This window comes from Bombus pyrosoma, linkage group LG15 (assembly GCF_014825855.1).
Source record: "Bombus pyrosoma isolate SC7728 linkage group LG15, ASM1482585v1, whole genome shotgun sequence".
Lineage (NCBI taxonomy): Eukaryota > Metazoa > Arthropoda > Insecta > Hymenoptera > Apidae > Bombus > Bombus pyrosoma.
The window spans coordinates 4,691,735-4,704,947 of record NC_057784.1 but is presented as its reverse complement, the minus strand read 5'-3'; the positions used below and the strand labels follow the sequence as shown (position 1 = coordinate 4,704,947).

General features: G+C 28.1%; 3 protein-coding genes across 5 annotated transcripts; 2 read left to right on the top strand and 1 right to left on the bottom strand.

The window, feature by feature from the left end:
• Positions 1–49: 49 nt before the first annotated feature.
• LOC122575537 (hippocampus abundant transcript 1 protein-like) lies at positions 50–6,436 on the top strand. Of its 3 annotated transcripts, none has more exons than XM_043744592.1 (8): positions 50–339; positions 3,277–3,501; positions 3,723–4,124; positions 4,202–4,423; positions 4,620–4,903; positions 5,047–5,350; positions 5,426–5,561; positions 5,996–6,436. In XM_043744592.1, exons 2-8 carry the CDS (start codon positions 3,367–3,369, stop codon positions 6,100–6,102), a joined length of 1,590 nt encoding a protein of 529 aa, XP_043600527.1. In that variant the 5' UTR covers positions 50–339; positions 3,277–3,366; the 3' UTR covers positions 6,103–6,436. The 3 variants fall into 3 exon arrangements, with proteins under 3 accessions (XP_043600527.1, XP_043600525.1, XP_043600526.1); XM_043744590.1 differs by having other exon boundaries at positions 5,426–5,582; XM_043744591.1 differs by lacking the exon at positions 3,277–3,501 and having other exon boundaries at positions 5,426–5,582.
• A 980-nt stretch (positions 6,437–7,416) lies between these two features.
• On the bottom strand, positions 7,417–9,724 carry LOC122575538 (TBC1 domain family member 7). Its single transcript, XM_043744593.1, has 5 exons — positions 9,583–9,724; positions 9,120–9,469; positions 8,745–9,029; positions 8,542–8,671; positions 7,417–8,462 (listed from the first exon to the last, which is right to left on the bottom strand). Exons 1-5 carry the CDS (start codon positions 9,622–9,624, stop codon positions 8,376–8,378), a joined length of 894 nt encoding a protein of 297 aa, XP_043600528.1. The 5' UTR covers positions 9,625–9,724; the 3' UTR covers positions 7,417–8,375.
• A 381-nt stretch (positions 9,725–10,105) lies between these two features.
• LOC122575539 (exosome complex component CSL4) lies at positions 10,106–11,315 on the top strand. Its single transcript, XM_043744594.1, has 5 exons — positions 10,106–10,247; positions 10,318–10,433; positions 10,654–10,902; positions 10,979–11,060; positions 11,115–11,315. The coding sequence occupies exons 1-5, from the start codon at positions 10,211–10,213 to the stop codon at positions 11,225–11,227; spliced, it is 597 nt and encodes a 198-aa protein (XP_043600529.1). The 5' UTR covers positions 10,106–10,210; the 3' UTR covers positions 11,228–11,315.
• The last annotated feature ends 1,898 nt before the right edge of the window (positions 11,316–13,213 follow it).

The following is a 13,213-nucleotide window of genomic DNA, read 5'->3' as shown; positions in this document are numbered from 1 at the left end:
CTACACTTTCGGTTCTATATTCATTCTAGAACATATTGCATTTGCCTGATGTAGTCTGTAGTAGTCTGCGGACATGGTTAACTGTGGTTTGTAGCATTATGTAGAATACGATTACAAAGGCCGACTTAAAAGCTAATAACGCTTGTTTGTGTCCGTGTGAGGCTTTAACCAGAAAAAATGACTCGCACAGTGTCATCGAATTTTTAGGAATTAATGAAATTGAAAAAACGGAAGAGTCTGTGCGCGCAGTGCGTGAATATGCCCGCCAAGGTCTCAAAGAAGGTCGTGGGCATGATCGTACGAAGCCGAAAATTCATTATTAAGGATGGGGTCATTACGGTACTGAAACACATTCAGTTTAATACCTATTAGATTTTTAAGTTACACCTTCATCTTTTTCTATATATGTTTTCGATGATTTCGCATCGAAAGTAAGTACGTTTTCGTTTCGGTGCATGACAAACTTTATTACTTTGTGTTTATCTTCTACCAAGTAGTGCGATAATAGTGGATTTAATGATTAAAATTTTTCTCAAAGCGCGACTTCGACTCATTCAACTTATTCTCTGAAACAATAGGTACGAAAGTTATGTGAGTTTTAGCGTAATTGCATTGTAATTATAACACTGACACATGGCTGAATCTTTATTCATTCTTTATACATTACATATTAGTAAAATTCATTTTCACATAGAGGATTGTTATGAAATACAATTGACATGTTTTTCATAGATAGTTTTGAATTTTTCTTCAAAGTACAATAAAACTTTGTATGCCTTTATACCAATCCTGTATCTCTTATGATTTTTGTTTCTTAACTGGTCAGGAAAATGCTAATTGTAATATATGGTAATATCAATAATAATCTTGTTAACAGTTAAATATAATGTATATTAAACTATTTAAACTTCTGTTCATTTTTAGTACTTTATAATTAATGAGGTACTTAGAACCTGCAACCAGCTTCTTTATTTCATTTGTTAATTTCCTAATGTAGGTTACAACGTTTTTCTGGTATGAAATATATAATAGTACTACAATTCTTTCAAATATACTACATTTTATTTAGAACATTATTCAACATTATTTTATAATTGTGAAATTAATTTTATTTAAATTATACCAATTTTCTATTTCTTTTTATTGCTTTTGATTAATTTCTTTTTGTGACTAATTAGAATTAGCTAAAATAAAAGCTTCATTGCTATCTTTTATAATACAAAAAGAATAAATTATATGCTGCAAAGTTTATGAAAAACTATTATAATACAATGCTTTTATTTTATATTCGATATATTGTTGTTACTGTTTGTGATAAGATATTAAGTCAAAAATATATTTCAACATTATGAAATACACAGTACAAAGAAATAAACGATTAAATGTTTAATTTCATAATAAATGTACTTGTACAAACAATATAATAACCTATAAATTCTTTATGCTTTACATTAGAAATATATATCTTAAATGAATATAGGAAAATGTTTTATGTTTTTAATACACTGTAGTTATTGAAATAATGAAATACCTCAAACTATTAAAATGCAACATATCATTATGATCATGATTTTTCAAGGAAAACATAAAGCGCATGTTTGTGAAAATAAATGTATTTTATCTTGGTTTGCAATATTTCTGCCTTTTATTAGAATTGAATTAAATTGTTAGTTTCTTTTTATTAGAGTATTATTATATATGTACAGGTCCTTCGAATAATATCGTACTTGCGCATATTGATCAGCTGCCAGTAATGTGTAGTTGATAAGAACAACTAAGCTTTTCGTACATGAAACGAGTAATGAGGAAAAGACTATGTAAAATTTTTCAAAGTTGGACCGTTTTTGGTTTCCAAGTGTATTATTATGAACATACGACGAACGAATTATCGGTTCCTTACTAAATTTTTAGGTTAGATTCAATCTAAAGCTATGACGAAAGAACAGCTACTATGATAAAAAGTGGGGGGTTTGGTGGAAGAGTTGCAATGCAGTGATTCAGGTTTTTCTTCAAAAAATTTCTAATTATTCTACTGAAAAATATAAGAGTGGACAGTAAAAAGATCAGGAAATTATTAAATAAATATGTGGTTTTAAGAATCTTAAGTGAAGAGGTGTTGACAATAACTTATAGTACCAAGAAATATTAAATACGGGACGAATTACTCCACCTCGATTTGTCAGTCTTTATTACCGATCATACCATTTTTTAATGCACTTTAATATAATACTGTGACTTGTACAAGTTTTACGAAAAGTTGGAATGTCGATGAATATTTCGTGTGACAGCTTCCGATGATACAAAAATCGCATGACATTATGCTGAATGATAGTTTTATTAAGAGAAACTTCGTCGCACTACTGTCAGATAACAAATCGAATCATGTTTGACGAAAATATGACAGTTTTTCCTAAAAAAGGAGAACAGTTTAAGAAGAAATGTTTAAATGATACTACATAAAAAGAAAGAAATCCTGGAAATTTTAAGAAATTTAATCTGTCAACAATGTAGTGCTTCTTAAACCAGCTGCCCTTAATAGCTACAGACTACAATATGTGATAAGAGAATCTTTTGAAAATCCTGTATACAGATAGAAGAGTATATTTTTAAGATGGTCATACACAGATATTTTGTTCAATGTTAATGATTTTAGCACAATATTTTATGTACATAAGGAATTTTGTGTCTTTATATTGCTGAGAAATGTAAAAAGAGAAACAAAGAAAAGTACACTTTGTGTGGATGGGAAAAAATATATAAAATTGACCAAAAATAAAAGTAATGATACTAAAGAATATTTGTAAAATTGTTTAAATGATGAAGATCAAGTTATAAGAGTGAATAGGTCATACTATGTATTTCTAATATAGTTTTCAACTTTTTGTTAACGGCACAAATTATGATAATAACAGATTAGTATTAATGAAAATAAGAAAGAAGCTTGTTGCAATTAATAACTCAATTATTTTATATGTATATAGTTGAGGATAATACAATCTCTATACAAACCATAGGAACATGCAAAGATTGTATCTTATTAGGCAAAATGATATTTGTGATATAACAAAAAAATATATATACGTAGAATTTAAAACTGAATATACTAGAAAAATATTCAGAAGGAAATGCAATAAAAATAGAGCTTTCAATTAGAATTAACACATAAATGTAATTAAGAAAGAACTCAGTAATAATAGATAACTATTTGTGAAGATTAGGTTGAATATTTGGAAATAAAAAATTGATATGATGCTAAGTCAAGGTTATTCATTACAGTATTATATGGATCTGAACAACTGATAAATGAAATATTGATAGAATCATAAGTATGGAAAGAAATATATATAGTAACACTTCTTAGGGGTCATGCCCCCTGGGGCAAAAGGTGGAGCAGAGGGCCTGGGCCCCTCCTGTTCTGAAATTCACAACAGCCAAGAACATGCTATTGCTAAACTCACACCTTCTCTTACATTTGCTCAGCAATGCTACAGACATCTTAAGGTCAGCTGTCACAATTTGCAAAGTGCTTATAGTTCTTGATAAATCCAAAGAAACTTTTGATATTGTACTTTTGTAAAAATGATCTTTTTATTGTTTCATATTTATTGGGTATAGCAAATAGATATCATGGCTGCTTATGAACTATGTATACATACATTAGTAGTATACACACATTTTGCATACAAAGAATATTTATATATTTTATTATTTTTGTTTTACAGAGTTCCGGTATAGGAGAGGCAAGTGTGTACCATGCTCTGGTTGTAATATTTTTGGAATTTTTTGCATGGGGTTTATTAACCATGCCTGTTATTTCTGTATTAAATATTACATTTCCAAATCATACGTTCCTGATGAATGGTTTGATAATGGGCATTAAAGGAATCTTATCATTTCTTTCTGCACCATTAATTGGTGCCTTGTCTGATGTATGGGGTCGAAAATTCTTTCTACTTATCACAGTAGCCTTCACATGTGCACCGATTCCTCTAATGAGCATTAATACATGGTGGTTCTTTGCTATGATCTCCATCAGTGGTGTCTTTGCTTGCACATTTTCAGTGGTATTTGCATATGTTGCTGATGTTACTGAGGAACATCAAAGATCTCCAGCATATGGTTTAGTAAGTATTTTATTCTAAAATTTATTATATAATTTATAATATTTTATACCATTTTCTTCATAAATTTATTTTATTAGGTATCTGCAACTTTTGCTGCAAGTATGGTAATAAGCCCAGCATTGGGAGATTATGTCATGAAAGTGTATGGAGAAAATCTTGTGGTTGCATTAGCAACAGCTATTGCAGTGTTGGATGTGTTTTTTATATTAGTGGCTGTACCTGAAAGTTTGCCTGAAAAAGCTCGTCCACCAGCACCTATTTCTTGGGAGCAGGCAGACCCCTTTGCTTATCTTGGAAAGGTAATTTGAAATATCATATATTAAAGTGGAATCGACATAAATTACAAAATTTATCTTTAAAAATAGATATTTTCATTATTTTAAAAGTTTTTGTATTTTATTTTAAATAGGATGTTTAAATTAATTAAAGATACTTATCTTTATTTGACATAATAATAATTAAAATTAAAATATTAATATAATTTTGATATTTTAGGTTGGCAAAGATCACACTATTTTAATGTTGTGTATTACTGTGTTCCTGAGCTATCTTCCTGAAGCAGGACAGTATAGTTGTATATTTGTCTACTTGACTAAGGTTATGGGATTTACTGCTTTAATGGTAGCATTTTTTATTGCCGTGGTTGGAATTTTAAGCGTTGGCGCTCAAACTCTCTTGGGCGTTTTGATAAAGACACTTGGCAGTAAACATACTATAATGTTAGGCCTTCTATTTGAGATGTTACAACTTATGTGGTTTGGCTTCGGTTCACAAACATGGTAATTTTTTCTTATTCATGCTTACAAACTTTTAATTTCTGAAGTAAAGTTTCAGTAAGACGCGTTACTTATATTCTATTATAACTTGGTTTTAATAAAAATAGAATTTTATGAATTCTATTAGATATTTCTGTAATTTTAAGGATGATGTGGGCAGCTGGAGTGCTTGCTGCTGTGTCAAGTATTACATATCCTGCAATCTCTGCGTTTATATCCATGCATTCTGATGCAGATAAGCAAGGTTTGGTACAAGGCATGGTAACCGGAATGCGTGGATTATGTAATGGTCTAGGGCCAGCAATGTTTGGAGTAATCTTTTATCTTTTTCGCGTTGATCTCAACGATAATTCTCCTTCCCTTCCTGCAAGGCCATCTCCATTAGATGAAAATAACAAAACAGGAACTGCCACGCAACATCTTGATATTATGCCACAAATAGTAACCCAGGTAGATTTGATTAAAAGTTAAGATATGATTATAGTTAAATTGATATAAGTACTGCAACAAAATCTATATTTTCAGCTTGTACCAGGACCACCATTTGTGTTTGGTGCATTACTTGTGATATGTGCATTACTAGTAGCTGCATTTATACCTGAATCAAACACAATGCCAACTGGTCCATTACATCATCCATCCACCTCCCGGAGGCTCTCCGGTAAATACGCATATCAGAAATGTACGTTAAAGGTTGTCAGTTATGTTAAAATTCAGATGTATTTTTGGTGGTGGATTTTATTGTAAGTCAATTTGGACGAACGATGGTACAGTAAAATATGAAGATCGTATATCAATTTTATGAAAAGGGATATCATAGTAATCTTTGGATAAGCAACCGGGAAATGGATTTGCTCGTAATTAATTTATTAAGATTGGATTTTCTCTTTAATAGATTTCGTTCTTTTCTTCTTAACATATAAGCAATGTGATCGCTTATCCGGAAATTATTATCTTAGCTATTAATATAATTAAAATACATCTATATTTTATATAACATATATGTAACTCATGAAAAATGTCTTGTATGTTATACACATGTGTGTGCACACGTTTATATATACATGGTTATATTAAGTTTTGCTATGATTTAAGGTTTATCCTTGGATGTACATTATGAGGGAGACAAATTGGGAAGCGGGAAAGGAAAAATAGGACCGCTGTCACCTCTAGTCGACAATTGCAACTCTGCTGCTCTATAGCTATTGTAAAAACTAAAACGAGCTACAAGAAAGAAGAGGGACACGTACCTTTGTGATAAAACTCTATCTTTAGAGAAATGGTTACTATCAAGTGCACCTACTACACAAGGACTTTAAAAAGCTGTCTATATTGTATTATATTATATCTTTAAGTCAATAACTGAGGTTATCTTAGGATTACCAATCCACTTAATGTTTAGGTTACGAAAAATTTTATAAGCAGTGTTATTTTAATGACATTTCGGTTGAGCTAAACATTAAGTTCGATCGTTTTAGGTATATTTTGTTATATAAAAAGTTAAAATTTTACATTAAAAAAAAAAGGAGATTGTAATATTATCTTGTACCAAGTACCGGACACCTCATTCATTCATTCTGATTCATTTATCAGTGACTCCTGGTTTGTATAGCTTGCCAATGCATAAAACGGTAAAACGAATGAAAGTTGTAACCAGTATTTTTACTAGACTTATAACGTAAAAACTCTGTAACTTTTTATGTAAAAACTTTTTTTATGATGTATGTTATTCATCGCTTATTAGGGTCACATAAGGGGCAACAATTTTGTATAATTTAGGCAAGAGCACCTGTTACTTTGATCACGAGCATTATAAATTTTCAGTTTAGGATATTTCCTGACATTTTTGTGAATCGTCTTTGGAAAACAAAATCTTATTTATTTGCGGATGTACTTTGTCTCATTTTTCATGCATTCCTTTGTTTTAAGCATACCTTTGAATTAACGAAGAAAGAAGAGTGCAATAGTCGCGAAAAAAATGGAAAGACGTTGTAAATGAAACTTTACGTAGTTGAAATAGAGAATAAGTTTCCAAAAGCATATAATACCTAGTAAGAGTTAGCTGATGTTTGTAAAGTACGTTAACTATCTGTTTTGCATAAATATTTATTTTAATAATTAGACATCAACAGAATGAATTCAATGGCCTTAATCAGAAAGAAAAAAAAAACAATTTATATGAAATTATACTTTGCCATTTGAAGGCAATGGTAGATTTTGATCAAGAATGTTATGAACATTATTAGTCGAATGCTGACGGCGTTACTCAAACGTTAAAATGTGCATGTTATAAATTGGAGTCATTAATGTTAACAAAATACAATAGTGTAGTGTATTTGTGCATTTTACTTGTACTTTGAAAGAATTAGTGTCTGCGGAATTATATGTGCATTGCCATAGCCCACATAACTCTCTGAATTTGAAATCAACATTATTTAGAATAAATTTCGATGTTGCGTTAAAATTTGCATAATACTATATTTGTTTTATAACAAATGTAAGACTACTTCGACATATTCGAAATGAAATTAGCTTTATTGTTCATAATTTTGTTCACTATACATGAAATTATAACTGTCATTTGTTACGAGATAATTCACGATAAAAGAGGATGCTCAAATCCCATCGAAAACCAAAGAACGACATAGTAGCAGACATCCTATTCAAGAGTTGTAATATTAGAAAACGGTAGGAACTCATGAAATTATGGTGCAATGCGTGAGCAAAAAATAAAATTTTGTATGATCTCACTTTTCTCCAAGAATGCTATTTTTTAAATCAGAAAAGATGTAAATAAATCATCATATATGATTTCTTTTGTAAAAATTCGAAAGAAGGGCTAATCAATTCATATGAAATCTTAACCCCATCAGTACTATTCTGTTGTTTGAAATTACTTTGGTATTGAGAAAGTGTTATACATATCTTTTTATATCTCTTCGTTAAGGTAAGTCGTGGAATAAAATTCTATTACAAATGCACAACATAAATATATATGACAAGATTATTATATCCGATGATAAAAAAATATGTAAAACAAATTTTGAGAATATATGATAACTTATTTGTGTTAAATTTCTTGGAGAATATAAGTATAACATGCAATAATTTTATATTTCTGCTTGATTTGGAAGTTATTTATTAAAGTTTGCTCTCACACACAGAAGTACATCAACACTGTTGTAATGTAACATTGCAAAACAAACAAAAGAGTCACAGTATAAAAAACAAAGTCCAGTTTAAGACTTAACACCTCAATAAAGTAAGTAATTGTATATGTACAATGTATGATGGATGCATTAATAAAATAATTATTTTTAAAATATAAGGAAACATGTTCTATAGATATACAAATATTTATATTTAAAAAAATTAATGGTTAAAGCTGAAAGTTATTTTATACTTTGTAATTTATAATATAATTGTTTTGATACAATTTTGTTCATAAGAGGAAGGTTTTAATTTCGTAAATAGTTTATGAAATAGTTGTCAGTGTTGAACCACTCTGTTGCCAAGATTCAATTGCTTTGTTAACAATTACTTCAGATGTTTCTTCTGTTATCTAGAATAAAAATATTTGCTTATAAACAATTGTTATAATTCATACTCATACAAATAAACATATATAGATATTTCCATACATTGGCAATAGTATCTAAAATACCATCTATATTTTCACATCTTAATAAAAGTCTTCTTAAAGTTGTTAGGGTGACTACAGTGACAAAGATTAAAGTTCTATATGCGCCTACAGCTATTTTATCCCATATTCTGTAATAAATAGATCATTTTTTACAATTATATATTTCTTATTTTTTATTTAAAGTATATTAAATATATATACTTTGCTATAGAACCATTAGATATTGTTCCTGCAAAGCACGAAGAAAACCAAATGTCATATGGAATATTGTTAAGTGCTTCTATTTTAATAAGATGCTTGTATAATTCTGGATCTTCTCTCTCTAACAAAGTATAAGTGCATTCTTGTAATCTACTGATTTCTTTATGAAATTTTTGTACTTGATCTAAAAGTCCACATAATATCCAATATGTGTCTACTAACTTTTCCTCATATGAATCTATGTCAACAATGTGCCATAATGTTTCAGCCAATCTGTTCATAGCTCTAAAGAAAATATAGTTATCAATGAGACAATAATTTAATAGATTATAATTAATAGCTACATTAAATAAAATATAAAACCAATATTAATACCTGTGTAAGGGAACTTCTAATTGAGTATTCATGTCAAGTTTTGCTCTTCTAGTGCGCAATAACCACATAGTAAGGAGCATTAAATGAGGTTTTGTATAATCATCCAAAATCTTTGTAACCTTTAAAGCTTTTTGTAGATCTTGAAATTCTGCTTTTCTCTGACTTATTATAAATTTATGACTATCTATATAAATTGGTATCACATCCAATAATACTTTCCAAAGAAAGTTTCTATATTTAGTAGGAACTGTAAATCGCAAGCAGAATTGTTTCAGTTTTGCTTTATCCAAAGGACGCTCTTTAAGTAATATTTCTAAAGACCTTTTTTCTTCGACACTACGAAATCCCACCTATATTTTGATTATATACTTAATTAATCACATTCATAATTAGTGTTCTATTACTTATAACCTAAGCGATAAGAAATGTTACTAATACAAATATTTCACATAAAAATGCATACTTTTTCATAATAAGACGAGCGAAAATTTCGTTCATCAGCCATTTTCTAATTAATAAATTTCAGAATTGATATACTATTATTTGATACTTAGGAAACATAAAGGCTTTATAAATTATTTTCACACATCTTCCTTGAATTTAAATGTTAACATTAATTTACAAATTTATTTCTTACTACACAAATGAGATACACCTATAATTCTGGCCATTAAAACCTCATCTGTGATTATAGATATCAATTTTTTGAAATATCATATTTTTCTATTTATTAAATTTATTCTTTGTTTAACGAGTCAAGGAGTGTTCTAATAAATTAGAAGAAGTAAATAAATTCACGTGATCAAAATCTAGGGGAAACAGAATTGAATCCACAAATTTAAGATAACATAAAAGGTTACTTTTTCAAATATTAGCTTTTTAAGTAGAAAAGTATAAAATATATCAAACTTTTTTAATGCAAATTTATCCTTAAAGATCATAATTTACTAGTAACTACCAGCTAATAATATTATATTTTACATTAAATTACATTAAATCGTATAAAACACCCAAACTATTTACAAGCTATGTTTATTACTTCATTGGCACATTACATGCACGAAATAAATTCATTTTAATCTTATAACAATATGGACAAAGATAAAGACATTATCGTATGCGTGCCAGGTAATTATATGTCTAACATGAGTGAGAAAATTATATGGTTAAAGAATAAAAATGGAATATTTTTCTATAGGACAGAGGTTATGTGTCTCCGACAAATTTAATATTGCTGGACCAGGAACTTATGAGCAACAAGGCTATATCTATTCGAAATTGGTTGGTGTAGTAAAATTAATAAAAAAAGAAAATGTGAGTAAGGAATTAAAATGATTTAAATAGCAATATAGATTAGACATTGTTGGATATTAGTCAAACTGTATTTTATTATGAAATATCTTTATTGTAATTGTTAATTATTAATTACATTAAATATTGTTCAATATTGAGATTTATTATATAAATTTCATAATATTATATATTAAATAATTATTTTTAATAATAATAATAATAATGATATATTAAATTTTAGATTCGTACCATAGAAGTCCATGGAATAACAGAACAAAGCATTGTTCCTGCACCTGGTGATATTGTAACAGCTATGGTTACTATTGTTAATCAAAGATTTTGTAAATGTAGTATAAAATGTATAGGTGACATTGTATTGACAAGACCTTACAGAGGAATTTTAAGGAAAGAAGATGTTCGTGCAATAGATAAAGATAATATTCAAATGTATAAGTGCTTTAGACCTGGAGATATTATTCTTGCAAGAGTTGTATCCTTGAGCTCGTTTGCAAAAAAAATATGTTATTGTTGGTAAAATTTTGAATAATTTCCTATGTATTAATTAGATGCCAATGACAGAAGCACATACTTATCAACTAAGTACAGCAGAAAATGAATTAGGTGTAGTGATAGCACATAGTGAGGAAGGTAAGTAAATAAAGGTAAAATTATTTTCTATTCTTACTAATCTTCGTGTTACAGGTGTAGCTATGATACCCATTAATTGGACACAAATGCAATGTCCTAAAACATTGCGAAAAGAATTCAGGAAAGTAGCAAAAGTTGTGCCAGAACATGTTATTGCAGAACAATAATTTAATACCAATTTAACATTAATCATTTTTCCTTTTATTATATTTGTTTATTAAGAAAGATACAAAATAAAGCATTTTATATACACAAGTGTCATTTATATATTTTTAATATTTAATTTATTCGAAATATTTATTTATAAATAAGTAGTTATATAATAGAGATTAAGTTGATTAGTAGTGACTTACCGAGTGAATGACCACGACAAAAAATGTTTTGTATTGTGTAAAATAAAAATTACAACATCAATTCCGTTTTGAGGGAAAAATTGTAAATTATTTTCATATAAAATAATAACAAATTTTTTGAGATTTTATTATACTTGATTATAATTATATTATATTATATTTATAACTTTAATTTTAATTTTATTAATTATAATCTTATTATACTACTTATTTTATTATAAAACTTTTAATTCTTGCTTAAATTAATTATATTATTTTTATATTATGTTAATTCTATTTTATATTATATTAAATAGAAAACATAATTAAGTTTAATTATATATTATAAATATTTAATTATATGTAATTAAATTGTAATGAGTCTGATTCGCTGAGATCGTATTTCCTACAAGCAATACATAATGTAGAGCCAATGAGAATTCACTGATTCAAACACGCTCAATTTGCCGCCGGGCGATACTTCATCTCCCCGCATCGAAATTGAGTGGTCGAACCGAGGCGCGGGGAGCCATTTGCTTGTCAAAAATCGGAGTGTCAATACTTATTAATTTGTGTGAAGTGTGTAACCTGTTATAACGGCATTATATTTCCATATTTCAATTCTGTAGCCTTTATTCACTACTATTAGGTTTGTTTCATTAACACAAGTTCATCTATTAATCTATTAAACATTATTATAACAAAATTAATTAATTTAAGTACTAATTTCTTCAGTTTTCTTTGATCATACATTTGATCATTACAGTTACTGATAGCTTATATTATGTGCTCTTTTTTGGGACAGATTTTGAAATATGTTATCGTTTAATTTCAATATATGTAATTGATTCTGATTTTATATATTTGTTTGAAATCGTCGATTTTCTTGTGTGCAGATATTGGTTAATGGCGGGAAAGATTCCTATTCTGTAAGAATTCAAAAAGTGACGCCATATTGATTGACAGTCGATTTGGTGATTTCTGATAGAAATTTGGTAATGTTTCATTCATTTTGATAAAAGTAGTCTTATGTATATGTTTATATTGTTATTTTATTGAATTATTGGTAAAATATTGGGTAATATTATATAATATTATATACATATTTGATACGTACGATAATATACGATAATATAATACAAAATTTTGTTCTTCTTTGAGAATGCTAAGACCAAATTAGAAAAGACTAGAGAAATTATTTCGTTAGTTTGAATAATATATCATTCTTATTTTAGCGTTCATAAATTAGCGCTCTAAGTAGTGAAACAATTTAGATTTTTTAAATAAATTTTGTATTTTAAACCAAATACACCAAATTTTGTTAGATTTAGCATTAAATCAATTATATTGCATTTATAGTATTTTCTAATATTTGATAATTGAATACTATTTTGACATATTTTACAATATTCATATATAATATTTTATATTTGTTGATATCAATTTTAGATACATATTCCAATCTGGTAATATTGGCTATGATACTTCGAAAAACAAGAATAATAGACATTTATGTTTATAGCTTTATAAGAACACCAGTACATTTGTAAACAAACGCTTGATAGGGAGGAAAAGGAAAGTTTACTTTTTTTCTGCTTCCATCCCCCAACTAACAACTTTATTTTCAGAGAATATTTGTGGTCGCGTGCAATGCGATCAGTAAAGTCAGTATTTGTTCCGTAATAATAGTAGTGATATTTTTTAGAGCGCAGCAGCTCTTAAATAATTGTAAATTTAATTAGAATTTTTATGCGAAATTAGACTCAGTGTTTGCTCGTCGATTTTTAACAAAACGCACGTTTTAGTAATTTTTTACTTTTA